This window comes from Chelonoidis abingdonii, chromosome 3 (assembly GCF_003597395.2).
Source record: "Chelonoidis abingdonii isolate Lonesome George chromosome 3, CheloAbing_2.0, whole genome shotgun sequence".
Lineage (NCBI taxonomy): Eukaryota > Metazoa > Chordata > Testudines > Testudinidae > Chelonoidis > Chelonoidis abingdonii.
In genome coordinates this window covers 186,369,614-186,390,017 of record NC_133771.1, presented here as the reverse complement: position 1 = coordinate 186,390,017, position 20,404 = coordinate 186,369,614, and the positions used below count along the sequence as shown (strand labels likewise).

Genomic DNA, 20,404 nt, shown 5'->3' with positions numbered 1-20,404 from the left:
AAATGTTCACTACCAGGGTCCCACGGAATTATTGTTGGATAAATTATGGGTGATTCCAGTACATTTTCTGGACTACATCCAGGGCTATAAAATTTAAAACAAAACAAAAACTAAAGACTGACCATTACAGGTGCTATGGGTCAGTCAAAAAAGCCCATATTATTAAAATACTATCTAGATAAATGATTCAGGTATATTTAAAATATGAGAGCCTTATGGATTTTAAAAATTATATGTAGGACAAAAGCTTGGTCTTTATTGTCTCTAAATAAAGATGTAACATTTAATAGTTTTATATTAACCCATTAACTGAAAAAAGCCCTGTATTTGAAGACATCTTGCTAAAAATTAAAAAACTCACATTTATTACACAATAAAATATTGGAGTTGAATTTTATCTGTCCTGTGCCTGTTTATAATCGGGCATGTTTATAGCACCCCATATAGTGAGAATTGTGAAATAATTCCTATTATTGTCATGACAGTTCAATTACATACTGACTCACCGTGTTATATCTGCACTACTTCATTCAAAACACACTAAATTACAAGTCTCACATGTTCCTACACAGAACAGAGCATTGCATTAAGTGTATTGAGACAACAGCATTTAGCAATAAGCCTTATTATGCTCCACCACTCAATTCTGCAGTCATCCCTAACACAGAATAAATATATTACCACTGTTGCCTTACTTAGAAGAGCAGTTATGTTATTTTTATATATGTAACAAATGTAGCAAATAAATAAGTCTATATGTACACATGACTCACTGTAAGATATGGAATGTGGGAGGTTAATTTTTCAGACACTGCAAAGTTCAATTATTTTCTCAGGAAGGAGATAGTGCAATGCCTTTACAATTTTGATCATTTGGAAAAATGTTAAGAACAGTAAAAGGGATTATGTTGTTGCCAGTTCATTTGATTTTTACAATTGATTTCAATTATAGTTGGGGGCCCAAAAAATTCCAGGTGACTGCTATTTTTGCAGTTTACTTGTAAAATTAAAGGCAACATCAAAGCAAATTTTTTACTTACCCGTAACAATACAATCTATCATTTGTCAAAGAAAACTGAAAAATCAATGTATGTATGTAATATATTACACTCTTTTTGCTACTCAAATAATATTAAATATACTTATTTAAACTTTGGCCCAGATTTTGAGCTGTGACAAAGAGCTCAGCACAGCTCAAGAGTGAGGGGTAAAAAAATGGCTCACAGTTGATCCTGAAACTGTCTGTTGACAGTCTCCATCATAAATTAGAGCAGCCTGAATGCAAAAACTAAAAAGCACTTCCTCCTTCACTTGGCAACTCCCCAACTAACCTAGTTGCAGAGATGGATGTGGCATGCGATCTAATTCAGTAGCTACCCCAGTCCAAGTACTCCCTTTCATCAAGGAAATACTTCTGTGGTTCCCTATGGCTGCAAGGGGGGCAAGCTCTGAACTTCTATTTGCAGTAATGTTTCTTCATTGTTTCATTATAACTTACTTTTCAAGTACAGGTGGAATTACTAACTCAGGACGCATTAGTGCAAGATTTTGTAGGGCTTGAGCTGCCTCTAGGCTTCCAGTTTTACTAAACATAGCCAAAAGGACAGGCTGAATAATGCATTCTACAAAGCCTGTAACATCTTGATCAGTAAGTTTATGGCTATCAGGCACAGGAGTTAGCCAAGTATTCTTCTTGTAACGCTCACGATGTAGTCTTCTAACAACACTACTTGGTAACCTTTGAAGCAGCTTCATCAGCTTGTTCTGTCGGATATATAACCAGAGGAAACAATCAATCAATTTCAAATAATAAGCAGCGAGAATGGACAGTGGCAAAAACCTGATATATCCTTCCTACACCAGGAACTCAAAAATAAGCTGTGTTAACTTCAGGACAGTTGCTCAAAATGGATAAGAGCCACAGTAATGTAGTATATCTAAATGTTCAGAATTCACTATGAGAATCCAGTTCCCAGAACTTTACAAGCTCCACTGTATGTGTCATTCCTAATCATTTCTATAAACATTTAAAACTCATGCTTACACACTTTGTACAATGACTAAACTAGCTCTAGAAAAAACTCAGATAAATGAAGATTACTTACAAGCAATGGAGATCTTCAAGCATATCCTCTGCACATTCACATTTATGGGAATATTCTGGAATATGTAAGCCATCCTTGTGATCTTGGAGCTGCTCAGGAATGAGGCAGGCCCCTAGCATGAGTTAGTGCAGCCTTCTCACTAACTTGTGCCAGCTACCAGGAAGATGCCCTGCACTGCCTGGTACAGCACCCACTACAATACCTCTTAGCCATCCAAGCATTCTCTGGGGGGTCAAGACACCCAGTTTTAAGGTTGTTACGGGAATATCCCACTTCATGGACTGTATTTGCAGAGCAGGTTGGGAAAGGCACCTGCCCCTGTGTCCATTATTCACGTGTCAAGAAATATCTATTCCCAGTGACAAAGAGTTAATGTAAAACACACCTAGAAAGACTGACTAAGTTAACCTGGTCTGTGAACCAAACTAATTTATGACAGTACTGCTGGAATTCAGTGCATCGAATTGTTCTCCAGTAATATCTGCACCAGAAATATCTGCACCAGTGATATCTGCAACAGTAAACTGCCTTTCAGTAAACTCCTTTCTGCTTTAACTTACATACAAGCAACTCCCATTCATGAAAGTTGTCTAAAGCCAGAATTTGACCCAATAATTTTTCATGTGTTTTTCTAGGATACTTCTAATTCAAAATAATTGTTGGAGATTAAAAGATACTCATTTTATTTCCCAACGGTACTGTGCAGTGAGAGAGAGAGAAAAATCCAGTTCTGTTGAGAACTGTAACATCAACTTTAACTGTGAAAACTGTCTAAATTTCAATATTAGAACAAAAATAGCATAAAATGTTAAATAGTGGATTTTCAGCTATGCTTTTAAAAAAAGCTCAGTTCATGTTGATCAATCAAAGTTAGATTCCACTATACTTACAAAATGTAGGACAACACTGTATCATATTCTCTTAACTAAGAAAGTATGCTTCAGACACTAGAATCATACTATCAATTATTCCAAAATCAGGTTTTACTAGGTGCTTGAAAAACTGACAGACACAATACAGACTAGCAGCAAGTTTAATTTGACATGTTCGTTTTCACATCTTGTACTGTAGACAGTTAAAAAATAATCCATGTTTTCTTAACATATAGTGGTGTTTTTCTGGTTACTTTTCAGTTTAATTCCATACATCACACTAGTGTTTTCTTGGAAGCTTATTTTCTAAGGATACATACATAGTCCATAGTAATCTATTATGGGATGAAATTGTTTGCATAAAGCAGTACATACTCTTATTAAAAGTGAAGAGCACAGTAGAGAAAAATTGATGATAAAATTATAATCCCACCCCAAATTTAAAATTTTTAGTCTTAAAATAAAAGCATAACGAACTCACCAGCCAGCGACCATTATTTGAAGGATGGTAAAAAGATGCAATGCTGTTGAATAATCCAGACAAGTGCTTCTGTACTAGTTTGCTTGGTCCACCCTGTCCAAAACCAAATACATATATATTCAATTTACTTAACAGGAAGAGCACAAAAAAGGACACTGTCGAGGTCAGAAAACAAGTTTAACCTACCCAAAATAGATTATTCAGTATCATGAGATAAGTTAAAGATCAACACAATATCGTTCCATAACAAAGGCAACATGGTTTAACTAACCAACAATTAACTCAAGTCATTGGGCTTGTTTTTGGTCACAGAAACATTCTATTATCTCTCTATGCTTTTCTTCTGTTCTAGTGAACAGGAAGAGTTTTAAAGTTTACAAGAATTCCCCTTCTGTCTATTTTTAGATCTTTCTTAAGTATCTTTTTACATATTACAAACACAATGCAATATTATGGTCTGAGGAAGATGCGCAGGAAAAAGGAAACTACAATATTCTAGTAACGTTTCATTGAAGACAAATTCAAATTACTGTGCAAAGGAGACTGAACTTTTGTTCAGCTTTTAGTGAAGAATGGCAATGTCACTAAAAATACCCAAGACCAGACATAGGAAGCTTAATAATTAAAAGAAATACGCATAGGCTTGGAAGGATTAGATTGTTATTGGGTTATATCAGTTTCACCATCAACAAATCAATGAAAAAATATTTCCATGAATGATAATCAAAATTTACAGATAGGCTAAAAAAGAAAAATACTGCTTGAGAACGCAGAGTTTCGTTTAAGAAAATCTGCTTTGCATATGCTGACGTGATGTTGACAACTTGTGTTTTACCAGTTATAAAGCTTTAATTTAATTTTACTAAATCTCAATGTCTACTGCAATTAAATAATTATTGTTTGACGCTCCATCCCATAATTTCTCAAAACTGTGAAAATTTAAATAGTTAAAAAAATTAAAATGCTTAAAAATAAAACATCAATATTATTGGTCATAATTATAAATAAATACAAACAAAATTTTGTCAAATCTAAATATACATTATTATAAGTGGGGTGGTTGATTTCTCTTAGAAATTCATATTCAAATTTCTATATATGCTGAGAAAGTTAATAGGCTGGATCTTAACCCAGTATTAAAAGCAGCACAGCTGTAAGTCAGTAAGAATAAAAAGCATGTTACTTAAGATTTGAACCTTGTAACAAGGCAGAGTGGCCTCCCTCCAGATTTGAGAGCGAGGAACCACTAATTCCTCCGGTGGGCAGAGCCAGACCTGCTCCAGTCCCACCCCGGTACTTCAGGTCAGGGGGGAGGAAGTTATAGGAAAGGCCCTGCAGCTCAGTTGTGCAGGAGCCACAGAACAAGATAGACCTCTCCAGTCTGCTGCCACAGCCAAGCCCACGCTGTGCAGCGTCTTGCATCCGGAGGACACTACGTGACACTGCACCCCATATTCTTAATAGAGATATTATTATATACATGATATGATTATGGCATAATTCTGATGTATTTTACGCAAGATAGGTCATCTGAGATATTATTGAAAAAGTTATGATTTACTGAATATGGTTATCCTATTTGTATGCATATATCATCATTTTTGTATCTGAAGTTAGGAATATTGACTATGTATCTGTGTTACAAATGTTAGCACACATGGGGAATGCCCACTAGACAAAGGACTCTCAGCCTAGATGGCTGGCTGGGAAAGGCCCATTCAAGTTAATGAATCAGTAGGGAGAACAATAAGCTTATTTTGCACCTGGGGTGCCTTCCAGAGGACGCTACAAACAGCCTTGGACTCATGACTGCTATGACGCTACAAGGACATGTGACCATTTCACCTGGTGCTGGACTCCATCTTGGGATATGAGTGTTTTTCCATTGACTGGTGTGGGAACCAAGATTTGAAACAAAGGGTTCCTGCCATATGTAAAGGTTATTTAAGGCAGCGGAGTGACATCATCGTGGCTCTTCACTGACTCCCCACCCAATGAGACTCCTAGAAACACCTGAGGAATGAAGACTGAACTGGCAGAAGTGCTGAACCCAGGCTAAAGAGATTTTTAGCCTGTGAATGGAACACCTGGGGATTCCAAACTGTAAGCTAGTGCAGCTTGCCCCTTAAGAATCTGCAGCCTGCTTATATCATCACTTAGCGTGAGGATTTGCTATTCATATCTGATCTAGTTTAGTTTGCATGTTTTGTTTATTGCTAGGTAATCTGCTTTCTTCTGTTTGCTATCATTTATAATCACTTAAAATCTATCTTTTGTAGTTAATAAATTTGTTTTTGCTTTATCTAAAACCAGTGTGTATGGGAGTCATAACTCAGGGGCAGAAAGTTGTTGTATATTCCTCTCCACATTGAGGGAGAGGGCAAATTTCATGAGCTTACACTATACAGTTCCCTGTGCAGTGCAAGACAGTATAATTTTGGATTTACACTTCATAGGGGGTGTTGAGTAGCTGAGAAGTCATTAGCAGGACCTTTCCCATGCAGAGCTGATCACAGCATCTGCATGTAACTGCAGCTGCGTGTGCCCCATCTGTGCTGGTGAAAGTGCAGGTTGGTAACAGCAGTGCAGAGTAAAGGGAGCCCAGGCTGGTGGTTCAGGGGGTCTCGGTGGTACCCCAGTTCCGGGTGGCACCCCAAGCGGAATCCGTCACAACCACCCTTAGAGAGGAGTTGCCAGCATTGCTGTGCACAGTGTACCCTGAGGAGACAGAGAACCCTTGGACTATAGAACCCCTCTCCAGACTGTGATAGGAAGTAGCCATGGGAAACCAGAGTTTAGTCTGGTTTGGTTCCCAGAGCAGGGGTCAGCGTGTTGTGGCTGGATAACCCGCTGACCCAGTGGCAGAACACTCCACCACTGTTAGGGCCTTAGGCTGGGACCCAGTGGAGTCGGATGGGTCAGGTCCCCCTACCGCCTCCCCCCACCAACACCATCCCAGGGGTGGCGGTGTTTGCAGCCCTAGGCCAGAAGGCCTGTGTTTGGCTTGTGGCTCGTCCCCATCAGGAGACAGTGAGCCTTAGACTGTGTCTTTGCTGGCTGCCTCATCTAGGAGGCTTAGGCTGAAGCCTGCTCCCTGCTCTGTCCCATCCAAAGGGCCAGAGCCCTAGACTGTTAATTACTGCCAGTCCCAGCCAGGAGGCTATAGGCTAAAGACTGCTCACTGCTCTACCTCACCCGAGGGAGCTAGAGCATCAGCTTGTTACTGCTTGTTTGCCTCTCCTAGGCAGCTATAGAGTTGTAGACTTCTCACTGCTCGGCCCACCAGCAGGACCCGATCCTGAGTGCTGCTGCCTGACACAGCTAGGCGGAGTAACCTCCCTCCCCCTTGAGAGCAAGGGACCACTACAAACTTAAATGTATGTTTCCTGAACAGATATTTCCATTTAGAACAGGGCTGCTACTTAGAATGATTAATGCATTCCCTCTAGTAACGTTGGCAGGCTATAGCATAATGCTAGAAACCTTCTTTTTGTAAATGTTATTGTTGGCATTTCTTTACATTCTTTGATGAAACAACATAGCTCCATTTCAGTGAATTTCAGCTCCATTTGTAATGTCATCCAAAATTAAATTCATGATTCTTTAATTATCCTTACAGGATGCGAGGTAGACACATGAACATTTGGACTGTAAAACGCTGAGCTAAGTCACAACTCTAATAACAATAAAACTCTAATGAAACAGATCTGAAGTTTTTTGTTTCAATACAATGTACTCTGTCCTGCAATGAAGCTATAAGGAATTTATAATATTTTATAAAAGCAGCAAAGAATCCTGTGGCACCTTATAGACTAACAGACTATTACTTAGTCTGTTAGTCTATAAGGTGCCACAGGATTCTTTGCTGCTTTTACAGATCCAGACTAACACGGCTGCTACTCTGATACATAATATTTTATAGTAACAGACCGATGAAGAACACACAGGATTAGGATTCCCCACTGTACTCTAATGGATGAGGCATTTATAGGGTGAGGGTGGGAAGGTAGGTTACCTACTTTTCGTAACTGTTGTTCTTCAAGATCTGTTGCTCATGTCCATTCCATTTCAGGTACGCACATGCCCATGTGTCTCCTCACTGGAGATTTTTGCCTTAGGGCTGGTTGTGGTGCCCTTTAGAGTACTGCACTTATGCCATGGTATATCAGGCGCCACTAGCCCTACACCCTCTCTGTTCCTTCTTGCCGACAGCTCCAACAGAGGGGCAAGAGGGTGGCTAATGGAACGGACATGAGCAACACATCTCCTCAAAGAACAACAGTTACGAAAGACAGGTAACCTTTTTTCTTCTTCAAGTGCTTGCTGATGTCGATTCCATTCTACGTGACTCACAAGCAGAATCAATGGAGGTGGCTTGCAACACTGCTCTGCCAAAGCCAGCATCGTCTCGAGCCTCCTAGGTCTGCGCGTAGTCTGACGCAAATATGTAGACGAACGACCAAGTCGCACCCCAACAAATCTCTTGGATTGCCACTTGTGCCAGGAAGGCTGTTGATAACACCTGCGCCCTAGCTAGATAAGCTGTCATGATTGCTGGCAGAGGCAACTTTTCCAGCTCATAGCAGTAGCTGATGCAGGTCGTGATCCAATACAAGATTCTCTGGGCTGACACTGGACAACCTTTCATCCTGTCAGCGACAACAAACAAACAACTGTGTTGATTTACGGAACAGCTTTGTTCTATCAATGTAGAAGGCCAGCACCTGTCTGACATCAAGGGCATGCAGCCTGCACTCCTCATCCGTCGCATGAGACTTTGGACAAAGGACTGGTAAGTAAATAATGTCTTGACCAGTGTGGAACTGGGAGACAACCTTGAGCAGAAAGGCCAGGTGTGGATGCAGCTGGACTTTGTCCTTACAGGAGGCCACACAGGGTGGCTCTGACACAAGTTTCCTGATCTTGGCCACCCTATGGGCTGAAGTTACAGTGACCAAGAAGGAGACCTTCCAGGAGAGAAGCAGAAGGGAGCAGGAAGCCAAGGGTATGAAGGGAGGACACTTGAGCATGGACAGCACAAGATTCAGATCCCAAGGGAGGACCAGGTCTCAGACATGTGGGTAAAGGTGCTCCAAACCCTTGAGGAAGCTCCCTGTCATGGGATGGGCAAAGACCAACCGGCCCTGAAGAGGAGGGTGGAATGCCGAAATGGCTGCCAGGTATACTTTGATCGAAGATAGCAACAGACCCTTGTACTTAAGGTACAGTAAATAAACCAGGATGTCCTGCGACAGGGCCTCTTCTGCACGAATGTTTTGGTACGAGACTCAACACATGAATCGTTTCCACTTCGTCACATATATAGCCCTGGTGGACAGTTTTCTGCTGCCCAGCAGGACCTGCTGGACACCAGTGGAACACTCCCGTTTGTCCGCAATCAACTACGCAGCAGCCAAGCCGTCCAGGTTCGGGTGCAGCAGGTTGCGCGAGGTTCTGGGACAGCAGATCTGGCCGAAGACGTAGCTGCAGCAAGGCGGTTGCCAAGAGACTCAGCAGCATGCTGAACCAGTGTTGACGAGGCCACATCAGTGCAATGAAGATGCTTTGCCTTACTTTACCTTGGGCAGGACTCTGTGGATTAACTGCACTGGTGGGAAGGCAGTATTGGACTTTAGCGTACATCACTGCCTTTGTCCCTGCCCCAAAGAGAACAGAACATATGGCACTTTTTCTGTCTGGACCTGTGGAAGATCAGGCTGACCACCTCTAGAAGGTGTGACCATTCATGGTGAGACGAGAAGGTCCTGCTGACACGATCTGCCAGGATGTTCTTGGCTCCAGGCAAGTGGGCAGCTACCAGATGAATGGCATATTGCACACAAAAGTTCCAGAGGCTGAGCGCTTCCTGATAAAGGGCCCAAGACCTGGCTACGCCCTGCTTGTTGATGTAGTACATCGTGGTGATATTGTCCATCAGAACCTGCAGATAGAACAAGAATCCTGGAAGACCAGTCGAACCACTTTGAGCTCCATGACATTCAAATGAAGGGCCAGATTGCTGTATAGCCAGTGGCCCTGGGTGTTGAGCTCACCCAGATGGGCTCCCCAACCCAGGTCAGATGCGTCCGAAACCAGGGTAAGTGATGGAGACGGGGTCACAAAGGGAACCACCTGCAGCACCAACTCTGGATCCAGCCACCAGTCCAAGGACAAGAGAGACGTGGCTTGGCACCGTGACCACTTGGTCCAGGACGTACCTGCTGGGGATACAGACCGAGGCCAGCCATGTCTGCAGAGGTCCTAGATGAATATAGGCATGGCTGACTATGTATGTGCATGCGGCCATGTGGTAAACTGTGGTACGTCGATGGCTCTTCATATGGGCAATCAAGTCCAACATGGCCTGGAAGTAATCTTCCAGAAGAAAGGACCTCGTTCACGTAGAGTCAAGAACCGCTCCAATAAACTCTGCGTTGGGCCAGCATTAACGTGGACTTATCTGTGTTAATAAACAGGCTCAGTTCGTTGCAGATGAACCGCACCAGGCTCCATCAAACCTGCTCTGGAGACCTGCCCTTGATGAGCTAGTCATGGAGATACAGTTAAGATCTGGATCCCCCAATGTCATAGGTAAGATGCTACTGGCACCACACAACTTGTGAGCACCCTGGGGGCCGAAGACAGGCCAAAGGGTAACATTGTGAACTGGAAGTGACACCTGGCCACTATGAAATGCAGGAAGCACCTGTGGCCCAGGAATATGGAGACATGAAAGTAAGTGTCCTTCAAGTCAAGAGCAGCATACTAGCCCCCCCGGATCCAGGGAAGAAACAATGACAGTCAGGGAGACCAGGCAGAACTTCAATTTCTTGAGAGACACACAGGTCCAGGAGGGGCATGAGGCCTCCTTTGCGATTAGGAAGTAGTGAGTAGAATCCTCTTCGTTCAATGTCCTGAGGACTCTTCTCCACAGCCCCCAAGTCCAGGGGCTTCTCTACCTCCTGAACAAGGAGCTGCATGTGAGAAGAGTCTCTGAAAAGAGATGGGGAAATGGAGGGGTGGGAAGGAGGGGCAGCCAAGAACTGCAGGGTATAGCCCCAAGCCACTATGTCCAGGACCCAGCAGTCCCACGTAACACACAACCAGGTTGAGTGGTAGGGGGAAAAGTGGTTGAGGAAAAAGCAGGTAGGATCCAGTTGACTGACTGGGGCATCGCTCTTGGGAGCACTCTCAAAACGATCACTTCTGGCCCCCTGGGTGTTTGGCTGTCCCAGGCTGGGCTGGCAAGCAGGAGGAAGAAGGGCAATGACTACTAAAACTAGCATTCCTTCTCCTTGTAGGTCCCTGATGAGGCTGCCAGGGTCTTGGCGGTGGCCAGACAGGCTTCCTGGCTGATTACAGCATGTGCATGCCCAACAAGCAAAGGGTAGCCCTCGTGTCCTTCAACCTGTGCAGCCTGGCATCTGTTTGATCCAAGAACAAACCACCTCCATCAAAGGAGAGGTCCTGAATCGAGGCCTGCATCTCCTGGGAGAGGCCTGCCATCTGGAGCCAAGAACCACATCGCATGACCACCAGCAATGTGGCCACCCTTGCTGTCGAGTCCGCCGTGTTCCATGCCATTTGCAGGGATCACCTGGCCATCGCTGTACCCTCCTCCACCAGAGTGCCAAACTCTTGAGCCAACCCTGAGGGGAGGATTCCTGGAACTTTTTGAGACTGTCCCAGAGATTAATATTGTACCAGCCCGGCAGGACCTGATGGTTTGCCACCCAAAATTGCAGGCTGGCAGTAGAATAAATCTTTCTCTCAAATAAATCAAGTTTCTTAGCATCTTTGTTTTTGGGACTCAAGGAGGTAGGGACCTGCTTGTCTTTTTTATTGGCCACAGATACAGGCATCAAGCCTGGGGCTGGGTGAGTATACAAGTATTCGAAACTTTTGGCCAGCACAAAGTACTTTTTCTCGGCCTGTTTCGAGGTGGGAGGGATGGAGGAGGGGGTCTGCCACAAGGCCATGGTTATATTGAGGACCCCCTCATGCAGGGCGACCCAAGCGGGCGTAGAGGCTGAGAGATGTTGAAGAGGATGTCCTCCTGCTCCCCTATCGCCTGTACCTCGAGCCCCAAGTGCTCAGCCACGCGCTAGAGAAAGGCTTGATGTTCCCTAAAGTCATCGGTGGCTTAGCTCTGGAAGCTCCCGCAACCACCTCATCTGGGGAGAACGAGGAAGACTGGGCCGTCAGTGGGGGTGCTGCGGTATTGATCACCGTCGGAGAAAGAGGCTTTGGGGCTGAGCACAGGTTCCTTCACCCCAACCTCAGAATGGGCTCTCAGTATCAGGTCTGGTACTGATAAAGCCACCACCTGATCTTCCGCCATGACCACTGAGGAGTGCTGTGAAGGAGGCATCATCACAACCAGTACGCCCCATGCACTCCAATAAGACCACCATGCTTGGCCACTGGTCATTCTGCCACTGCGGTGCTGCAGGTGAGGGAGTGGACTCCAGTGCCCAATCAGGCCAATGAGATCTTGGCGATCAGCTGAACTGGCCCTCCGTACCAGAGGAACCCTTTTCCGGCAACCATGGAGGAGCTGTCAACGTCTGCATTTGTTTGCAAGTCATGGCTATCAGTGATCGTTGCCCAGACTTAACTGAAACGTAACTATAGAGTGGAGAGTGGTACTGGTGTCGGGGAGACCAGTACTGGGACGGGAAACATTCCCACCGTGCTAGTGATCAGGACCAATGCCTGGAGGATGACCATCAAGAAAGTGAGCAGTGCCAGGAATAGAAAGGGGAGCACTGACCCCATGCTAGAGAGTAGCACTGAAGGAATCTGGAAGCTTGCCTGGGCAACCGGCGATGCGATTAGGATCTGCCCCGATTTCTCACCACAGTAGCAAAGAGCGACACCTTTTCCCCAGCAATCAGCATTGTTCCCCTGTCCCCTGAGGGGTCTTAACAGTGGGCTTGCCCTCTGGGGGAGCCTTAACCACGTTCTGAGGCAATGGGGTCATCATCAGAGTAGGTGGAGATCTGAGCTCTCTCTGCGACAAGGGAGCCTCAGATGACAAATGTGCAGGCAGGAGTGTGGGTACCATACCACTCCCATGAATCGGTGATGGACCTTTAAGGGTGCCCCAACCAAGGAGGGATGATCGTGTGGCTCCGGAGCAGTTTGGTGGGCAGGCCTGGGTCCCTTGGTAGATGACCCCTGGGCCTTCCTGCTCCATGCCAGGCAGTCCTTCTTGGGCTTCCTGTTTGGCTCAGGTGATGGCTAACAGTGCTGGGAGGAGCCGGGTGCTGGTGCACAGATACTGAGGCACTTGGTGTGACCTGCCTGGATAGCTCAGAAGCCATGAGGTGGGCAGACTTCAATTGGAGAGCCCTGAGGCAGATGTCCTGCTCCTTCTGGGTGTGGGGCCAAAAGTTTTTGCAGAACTGGCACCGCTCCTTAACATGCGACTTCCCCAGGCAGCTGCTGTGGGGGTCACTCACAAACACAGGCCTGCTGCAGTGCGAGAAGGGCTTAAACCCAGGAGACCGAGGAACACCCTGCCTGGGGCAAAATCCCACTGGGACATTAACTACTAACTAACTAACTAACTAACTAACACTTAACAAGTTTTAACTACTTAGCACTAGCAAAAGCAAACTATGTGCAACGGCCTTAAGGCACGAAGTTCAGAACGGTAGACAACGGCTAGCTCTTGCTAAGAAAAAAAGGTGCTCTGACTGACCACCATGGGCGGTAAGAAGGAACTGAGAGGGCATAGCACTGGCAGCGCCTGATATACCACGCTCATGCCACGGTACTCTAGAGGGCGCTACAGCTGGCCCTATGTGTAGTGCTAAGGCAAAAATCTCAGAAGGCCATGCATGTGGGCGCACGCATACCTAGAATGGAATTGATATGAGCAAGCACTCAAAGGAGAACTAATTTTCTGTAATTAAGGACTGTATAAATAAAGGACAATACCCAGCGGGATTGGAAAGTGATAGTAACAATTACCAGAACCAGCGCCTCAGAAGCCCCCGGCCCCAAAAGACCAAATCCTTTGGCTACAGGGAGAACTTCTGTCTCACAATGGGAGCTCAGGACCCAAGAATGAGAATCCTGTTTGTTCAGCATCTCTGAAGAACATCACTGTGGACAAACTTCATGCTTGTACTGGACTTTAAATCAATGAACAGGCAGCTCATTTCCAAAGTGCTACTTAAAGAAGCCCTGACATAAGCCATATGTCCCACATCCCCAACCAACCGTAAGGCACTACTTTTAAATAAACATTGAGCAAAGAAAGCCTCAGAAATAAGCATCTGCTGAAGCTGAATACCCAGACACTTTAATCATTCTAGCTACATAGCTGTTCAGAGCTTTTCATTACCAGTTTTTAATATACTATATAAAAAGAATACTAACCATCATGGCTGTAATCCACATTACTGCATGTCCTATATCATAAGCATTTGTTAAGAATCTTGGAACTAAAACTTGACCACTTCCCACTGGAAGATTCAAACTTCTCAAAATCCTTGTAAATATCTGTTAAAAAAAAGTTAATGTTACATAATACTATTTATAAGAAGTTTCTGTACAATATTTTCAATGGGGCAACAGTTCCTGCATGGTTGTTATTAATTTGCTAGAATAAACATCTGAGTAACAAAACATCACATATGCCTTTAGTCATTACTGTAGTTACTGCAGGTTCCATTCTGAGCAGTGGACATAACAATACAATGTTAGGTCCCAGCATCAAGGGGTTACTCTGAGACAAACAGTTTTCACATAAAGCTAAAATACATTTAAATGCATGATTGTAGGAGAACTACCATGATACTAAACACTCAGCAGTCAGATTCAAACTGCTGGTACTAGAGAACTAAAATCAAGTTAAAAATTATGGAACAGTTTCATTATCATTACAATTTGAACTTCTACCTAATACAGTATTCCAAATGATTTGTGTGTACTGTAAACAAGAGTGTTTTCCAAGAATTGCTATGGGGCACTTCAACTTCTTTTCAGTTAGAAAAGGTACCATAGACAAGAAAGGAGTTATTTATTTTTATTCAATATTTTTGTTGATGTTATAGGTTTGAGAGGGAAAATGGGTGCCAACAGCTTCTTCCATGCACCTATAGTTTGCGTAGATGAAAGGAAAGTTAGTTTCTAGCGTCCCATCCCCACATACTACTTCTGCACCAGAAGCTTGGGGATGGAGCATAAGAGTCCTTGTATTCATCTCCTTACAGTTGGCAACTAGGTGTTACAGCTAACAATGGAGATTCAAACCATACAAATGTGTTTGGGGATCTTAAATAAGGCAAAATAGAGAAATGGGAGAACAAAGAAATGTTGAGATTGAATGAAAAAAACAAAAAACAGGCAAGTATGACTCAAATGCAGTTCCATAACCATAAAAAAGAATATGAAATTAAAGAGAAAATTCTCAACCTACTGGGTTTTAATAAACAACAAGATTAATAATGCTCATCACTTTTTTTGATGGAAGCAATACAAAAAAACATGAGAGATAGTATAGCAGTCCACAATACAGCAGCAAATCCAGCGGGAGAGGCATTGTGAGGAGAGCATGTGGCCTCAATAATGGTCAGCAACGGCGATAAAAAGGTAGGAGAAAGCACAGAAACTGCAGGCGTGCTGAAGGCAGAATGCCAGCACCGTACTAATGTCCAGGGAACAAAGCATCTGGTGTCTGGAGGAGGTTTGTAGTTTGAGGTAGAAGGTGGGAAGATGAATTAATTGATTAAAGGTGGAATGGGGATGCCACTTTGGGGAAGAATTTGTGGTGGAGGGAGACATTGTCCTTGTGCAAGACAGTGAAAGGAGGGTCTCCCATCATGGCCATCAGTTTACTGACGCACAGTGCAGAGGTAATGGCCACCAAGACGATCACCTTCATGGATAAGTGGGCGAGGGAGCAAGGGGCGAGAGGTTCAAACGGTGGCTTAGCAAGGATGGAGAGGACCTAGCTGAGACCCCAGGTAGGAGTCCACTTGCGGATCGAGGAAAAGGCATTGAGAATGCCACAGAGGAAGCACACAGTAGTTGGGTGAATGAAGACGGAAAAGCAATCCACTGGGGGGGGAGAAAGGCACAGAGTGCTGCCAGGTGTACATGAATGGAGGAGTGGGCGAGGCCAGAGTACCGGAAGTGGAGGAGGTAGACCAGGACAATGGGCATGGAGATAACATCCAGGGAATAGCCATGGTCACACATCCAAATGGTGAAGCAGCACCATTTGACCTGGTAGAAAACTAGTGACAGTCACCTGCTGTGGGTAAGGATGTCATGAATGGAAGCAGAGTAGAGCATGCCGTGTCTATCTGTGAGCTCCATCCAAATACCAGCCCATGAGGTGAATATGGCTGGGGTTGGGGTATCGAATGAGGCCGTGGGTTGCATCAGGAGATTGGGGAAGCAAACTGGAAGGCAGATGGAGAGGAGGAGGAGTTCCGTAAAGCAGTACTGGTGAGGACAAGTGGGGGCCACTAAGACAATGATCGCCTGATCCCATTGTATTTTGCGTATGACTTGTGGAAACAGGGAAATGGGAGGGAAGGCACAGTGGAAGGAAGTTGGTCCAAAGAAGTAGAAGGGCGTCACCCTGAGATCCCGGGCTGAGGGCTCCCCTTGAACAGAAGAGAGGAAGTTTGAGATTATCTGTCATGGTGAAGAAATCCCAGCGAGGTGTCCCCCACTGGCAAAAAACAGAGTGGAGTGTGGGGTCATGGAGTTCCCACTCATGGCTGGCATGGAAGGAGCGACTCAGGGTGTCCTCCAGAGAGTTACTAATGCCAGGAAGATGCACAGCATGGAGAGTCATGTCGTGTTTGAGGCACCAATTCCAGAGGAGGAGGATGTTTGCATAGCAGGAGGGGGAATGTGCCCACCCTACTTGTTGACATAGACAACCATTGCATGTTGTCGGAGAGCATTTGGACATGGCAGGAGCAGAGGAGTGGCAGAAGCATTCAGCAGGCTAAGTGAATGGTGCGAAGTTCAAGAACGTTGATGTGCATTCTTGCCTCTCTGGGCGACCAAAGGCCCTGGCTGTGTGTCCGCCACATGCATGCCCCAACTTTCCAGGTAGGAGTCAGTGGTGGGGGTAGTGCATGGCACTGCAGGCATGAATGGGATGCCTGCCAGGATGGGTTGTACCACCAAATAAGGGAGGTGAGAACAGATGTGGGGAGAAGGACCGGTTTGGTGAGAGGGTCACACTGCGGGTTGTAGGTCAAAAGGAGCACTACCCCAGAGGCTAGGGAGTAGGTGACAGTGTCATTGGAGTCCACTGCAGTCTGAAGGGTGACTCTGGCCACCAACTTTCCCTCCTCTATGAGCGACTGAAAATCCTGTTGTTTATATGAGGGAAGGAAGTTGAGGAACAAAGTCAGTTTGGTATAGGAATAGAAGTCGTATTTGGCCACTTGGTAGCTGGCAATACATAACTGGAGGCCTGCAGAGCAGTTAACCTTGTGCCTGATGAGGTTGAGTATTTTGGTCACATGGTCAGGAGGCATGGACTGAAAATGGTGGTGGTGGGTGCACTCCATGGCTGCCTGGACTACCAGGGAATTCTGAGGTGGGTGCTGGAAATGGAAGTCCATACCCTGGACTGGCACAAAATAGTGACGCTCAGCCTACTTTGGAGTGAGTATGCAGGAAGCCAGTGTGTGCTGGGTGAAGGATGGTGTCATGGATGGACAAGGCAGTACAAGCAGGGCCAGGAGACTGAAGAATATCAAGGAACTGGTCCTGGGGGTCCTGGATGTCCCCCACAGGAAGGTTGAAGGCAGTGACCGTATGGTGAAGGAGGGCCTGATACCAAGCATGATCAATGGGAGGTGAGACAGAGGGAGGAATGAACACTTCATCAGGCAATGAAAAGGCAGGCAGTGCAGACCTGCAGGGCCAGTGGAGCGGGAATGTCTGAAGGAGCATTGTAAATGGTGGTAGTGGATGAAAAGGGCTGAGGAGCATTCAGTGTTGGTATGGGTCTCAAGCAGCCCAGTAGGGTCGGGCTTAGGGGTCGCTGGGAACCAATGATCCCCTTGGGTAGGTGAACCACAGGTTGGCAAACCTCCATTAAAGTTGGCTGGTAGGGCTGCCCTCTGGGATCCGGGCTGTAAGAACAGGCCAGCAAGAAGGCGAGGTTCGTGTCAGAGGACCAGTCTGATTCAGAGGATGAATCCGTTTGCAGCAGAGCCGTCAGTACCAATGGGACTGATGGAGCCGCAGGAGGCATTGGAGGGCAGTTCATCAACAGGAGAGGCTCTTCAATCAGAGATGGAGGACCAAAGTCAGCCAGCAGTGCAGACCGCAATGGGGACGGCAGCCTCAGCTAAGCTGCAGGTGTCAGCAGGGACAGGCACCCCAGCGTGCGCAGAACAGGACAGGAGACACAAGATGGTCCTGGCGGTGTGGACAGCAGTGGAGGCAAAGGCAGCAGAGCTGTCACCAAGGCCAAGGTCAGTGCCTTTGGAGAATAGTGCTGGGACTTATGCTCAGAGTGTGACTTTCGGAAGAGGGGGCCTGATTGTCAGCATGTGACTTCTCATCTGACTTGACATGGCTTGGGGAGGAAATGCTGCGCTTGGCGGTGCGATCCCCTTGTGCGTGCTTCTTATGCACACAATGCTGCTTGGGCAAATGCAGCAGCACCACCAGCGCCGGGCAGGATGGGACAGGAGCAGCATGGCCACCAGTGCTGATCAATAGTCCAATAGACCTGCCACTGCCGGATCCAGTGGCACACAGGGCGCATTGCTCCTCCATAAGGAATTTATGGAGTCGAAGTTCACAAGATTCCTGAGTTCGGGGTAGTAACAAGCAGCAAATAGAGCAACGCACAGCAACGTGTGCCTTGCTGAGGCAGCATGGATCCTTATCGCTCACAGAGAACAAGGGAAGGCAATAAGCGCAGCACTTAAACATGGCTTGCTGGAGCATAGTCCCCTGGCTGTGGAAAGTTCCCACTAAGGGGAAAATTAATTAATTAATCTTTCTTACTAACTAAACTAACTAACTAAGGATGGGGAAACTAGAACAGACAACTACACTAACAAAGAACTATATACAGAAGATAAAGGAGAAACACAGTACTGAAAGCAAGCTAAGGGCACCAAAGAACAGGAGTTCCAACTCTGGCCATGCAGTGGTAAGAGGGAACTGGAGCAGCATCGACCCACACAGCTCCTTAAAGCCTCGAATGCGCCAGGTGGTTGATGCATGTGCAGGTCAACAGATGCTACTATGAGCAGTTCCAGCTCTGGCGCATGACGTGAATGTGCACCCGCAATTGGAATCCACATAGGGACCATCACTCGAAGAAGAACAAGAGAAATTGGATTTAATCTTTTCGTTTGGAGACCAAATAAAGCACTCAAATTACTGGGGAGACTGATGAAGTTAATATTTACCCTTGATGAAGGATTCAAAATTTAAGTGATAATCATTTAGAAGTGAGGAGACTAAGAACATAAGAACAGCCATACTGGGTCAGACCAAAGGTCCATCTAGCCCAGTATCCTGTCTTCTGACAGTGGCCAATGCCAGGTGCCCCAGAGGGAATGAACAGAACAGGTGATCTTCAAGTGATCCATTCCCTATAGCCCATTCCCCAGCTTCTGGCAAATAGAGACTAGAGACATCATCCCTGCCCATCCTGACTAATAGCCATTGATGGACTTATCCTCCATGAACTTATCTAGTTCTTTTTTGAACCCTGATATAGTCTTGGCCTTCACAACATCCTCTGGCAAGGAGTTCCACAGGTTTCCTGCATTGTGTGAAAAATACTTCTTTTTGTTTTAACCTGCTGCCCATTAATTTCATTTCAAGACCCCTAGTTCTTGTGTTATGAGACTACTAGCTCTCTGGATATTTATTTCATATGTTTAATATCCAGTGCAAAAAGCTGCGTCTGAATTCTCTAAAATAAATAAGACAAGCAATATCTAAAAGTATAAGAGTCACACAATTTCAATTGTTTTCTCAGTAAGAAGGGACAGGTGACTATATGAGCCAGTAGTTTAAGAGACATAAAAATGTTGGCCAAAACACCCTTTCCAACTTTTTGGTATTCTTACAACTTACACTTAGCCTCACAAAGCCATTAATATGATCCTTCTCAGTACCAATATGCAATTAGAATTATATATTCAAGGAAACTGGCCTGAATTCTGTAGTGTTCAGACCACTGTGACAACAAAGAAAAAGCAAATATACCACTATATCATTATTAACTCCAATTTGGAATTGTTTGAAACAAAAATAGCTTTGGACTTCTGAAAATGTGTATGCTACCCCAAAAATCTGATCCAAGTTGGCAAAAGCTGGTTTACACCAGAAGATTTTAATATACGTCTCTTCCCCGAAATAACGCTGTCCTCGGGAGCCAAAAAAAATCATACTGCGTTATAGGTGAAACCGCATTATATCGAATTTGCTTTGATCTGCCAGAGTGCGCAGCTGCCCCCACCCCGAGCGCTGCTTTGTGCATTATATCCAAATTCATGTTATATCAGGTCGTGTTATATTGGGGCAGAGGTGTATTAAAATGCTACGAACAGCTTGAAATCAAAAGTCAGAGATTCAGCGCATATGTGCTGTGCATCAACTAATTCAAAAGGGGTTCCATATTTGGCCTCATTCTAGCAAGTGGGATTACTTATGCATTTAAAGTTATTCACATGCATAATTGTTTACAGAAGGGTGGTGCAATACAGTAATACCCTTTTGAGTCAACTGATGAAGCCTGCCAATTCCCAAAGCTATACACAGAGAATTAATTCAGATTTTCAACTGCACATACCTAGCTTGAAAATATGGTTATACGAGGACAAAACAGAGACTATAGAGAATATTTATGTTTGGTATTGGCCTACACTGAAATATATGTTCAGAGTCAGTGTAATATTATTACAGAGTAAACAATATCACTTGTAAAA

At 45.0% G+C, this 20,404-nt stretch overlaps 1 protein-coding gene across 1 annotated transcript in view; it reads right to left on the bottom strand.

Annotated features, from left to right (window-relative positions):
- PSME4 (proteasome activator subunit 4) overlaps positions 1 to 20,404 on the bottom strand; it is a 228,449-nt gene that overhangs the window by 140,033 nt on the left and 68,012 nt on the right. The window contains exons 9-11 of the mRNA XM_075064374.1: positions 13,848 to 13,970; positions 3,459 to 3,551; positions 1,499 to 1,764 (exon numbers count right to left, since the gene is read on the bottom strand). Coding sequence (XP_074920475.1) covers positions 1,499 to 1,764; positions 3,459 to 3,551; positions 13,848 to 13,970 — 482 coding nt within the window. The remainder of the gene's footprint in view (positions 1 to 1,498; positions 1,765 to 3,458; positions 3,552 to 13,847; positions 13,971 to 20,404) is intronic.